We start from the raw sequence: 1,435 nt of genomic DNA, 5'->3' as shown, positions 1-1,435 counted from the left end.
TTCCACCTTGGCTTGGGTACCTTCCACCTCGGCTTGAGTGTGGCAAACAGAGATCACCTCCTGCCCTTGGGCATCACACAGGGCTTGTTCAGGCCTCTCTTCTGCTCCCTTGTAGTGCCTTCCCCTTCCACGTCCTCTGACTCCAGAGGTCTGTGAGGCGAATTTGAGAGAGAGGACACAGCTCTCGTGGAGGTGCAGCTGGTACTTGTCGGGTTTGGTGACGTGCAGGATCTCCACGTTGCTGCTCTCCATGCCCACGGCCAGCCACTCTCCCATGGGGCAGTAGCCCAGGGAGAAGATCTGAGGGGACACACAGGCTCACACAGTGGCCCAGCAGGTCCCACTGGCCCCAGGCTGCTGCCAGGGAGCTCCAGCCCTACCTGGGAGCTGAAGTCGTGCTGCTGCAGCTGCCGGCCCTCCCGCAGGTCCCAGCAGCGCACGGTGTTGTCCAGCCCCCCTGTCCACAGCTTGGTGCCATAGTTAGAGATGTCAATGCAGCTGGCACCATCCGTGTGGCCTTGAAACTGCCTGGGAAAGAGGGGGATGGAGAGGAAGAGGGCACAGCTGTCAGGGCAGCCAGCACCTGCAGCACGGAGTGTGGGCAGGGCAGCACCAGCAGTGAGGAGCTGCAAGGACAGGCACTGTCCCGTGGCCAGGGTTAGACAAAAGGAGGGGTCAGGGACATGCTGCAGGGGACTGAGCAGTCCCTGTCCCGAGGAGTCCCCAGCAGTCCTGCCCATGCTCCCCCCTGCCCCAAACTCACCTGACCAGTGTCTGGTTCTGCAGGTCCCACACCACGATGTTGCCGTCGCTGCAGCAGGAGAAGCAGACTTTGGCGTCAGGGCTGATGGCCAGGGCGTAGCAGGCGGGGGCAGAGGAGGTGAGCTCAGCCTTGATGCGGGGCGTGGGGGCTGCCAGGTCCCAGATGGACAGGGTGCTGGCCTCCCCCCCCACGATCAGGCTGCGGCCGTCGGGGAGCAGCTTGCAGGAGCGGATGTAGTTGTCACGGTTCTGAACGGGGTGACAGGCAACAGGGCAAGGCAAGGAGGACATGATGAGCACACAGGGCCTTGCAGGGGACACTTCTCCTTCTCCCACTGCAGATGGGAAAGGCCCCTCTGTCCCCTCCGCTGGAGCAGGGGCACATTCCCCTTCCCAGCCCCAGCCCAAAGGCATTTCTGCTCCTCCTCCTCATCCTCCTCGTCCTCACCAGGCAGTCCAGCTGAGCCACGGCCGTCTTGGTGCCCGGCTGCCCCACGTCCCAGACCTTGACACAGCCCTTGCCCCCGGTGTAGACGTGTCTGGTGGAGTTGCTGATGGTGACAGCACAGACCACCTCGCCGTGGCTCAGGGTGTGCAGCTGCCGCGCGTGCCGGGGGATGCCGGAGCCCACGAGGGCGTCGGGGGGGAACGGCACCGGCTGCATCTGCCCGTC

General features: G+C 64.1%; 1 protein-coding gene across 1 annotated transcript; it reads right to left on the bottom strand.

The window, feature by feature from the left end:
- Nucleotides 1-20: 20 nt before the first annotated feature.
- LOC120505098 (transducin-like enhancer protein 1) lies at nt 21-1,432 on the bottom strand (the record flags this gene model as incomplete). Its single annotated transcript, XM_039715322.1, has 4 exons — nt 21-300; nt 381-528; nt 764-1,011; nt 1,211-1,432. Coding segments are annotated over 4 exons (898 nt in total), but the record flags the coding sequence as incomplete, so codon positions are not given.
- Nucleotides 1,433-1,435: the final 3 nt, after the last annotated feature.

The sequence above is a fragment of the Passer montanus genome, unplaced genomic scaffold (genome assembly GCF_014805655.1).
Source record: "Passer montanus isolate IOZ18808 unplaced genomic scaffold, ASM1480565v1 scaffold3220, whole genome shotgun sequence".
NCBI classification, from domain to species: domain Eukaryota; kingdom Metazoa; phylum Chordata; class Aves; order Passeriformes; family Passeridae; genus Passer; species Passer montanus.
The sequence above is the reverse complement of the archived record's forward strand: the minus strand, read 5'-3'. Positions and strand labels throughout refer to the sequence as shown.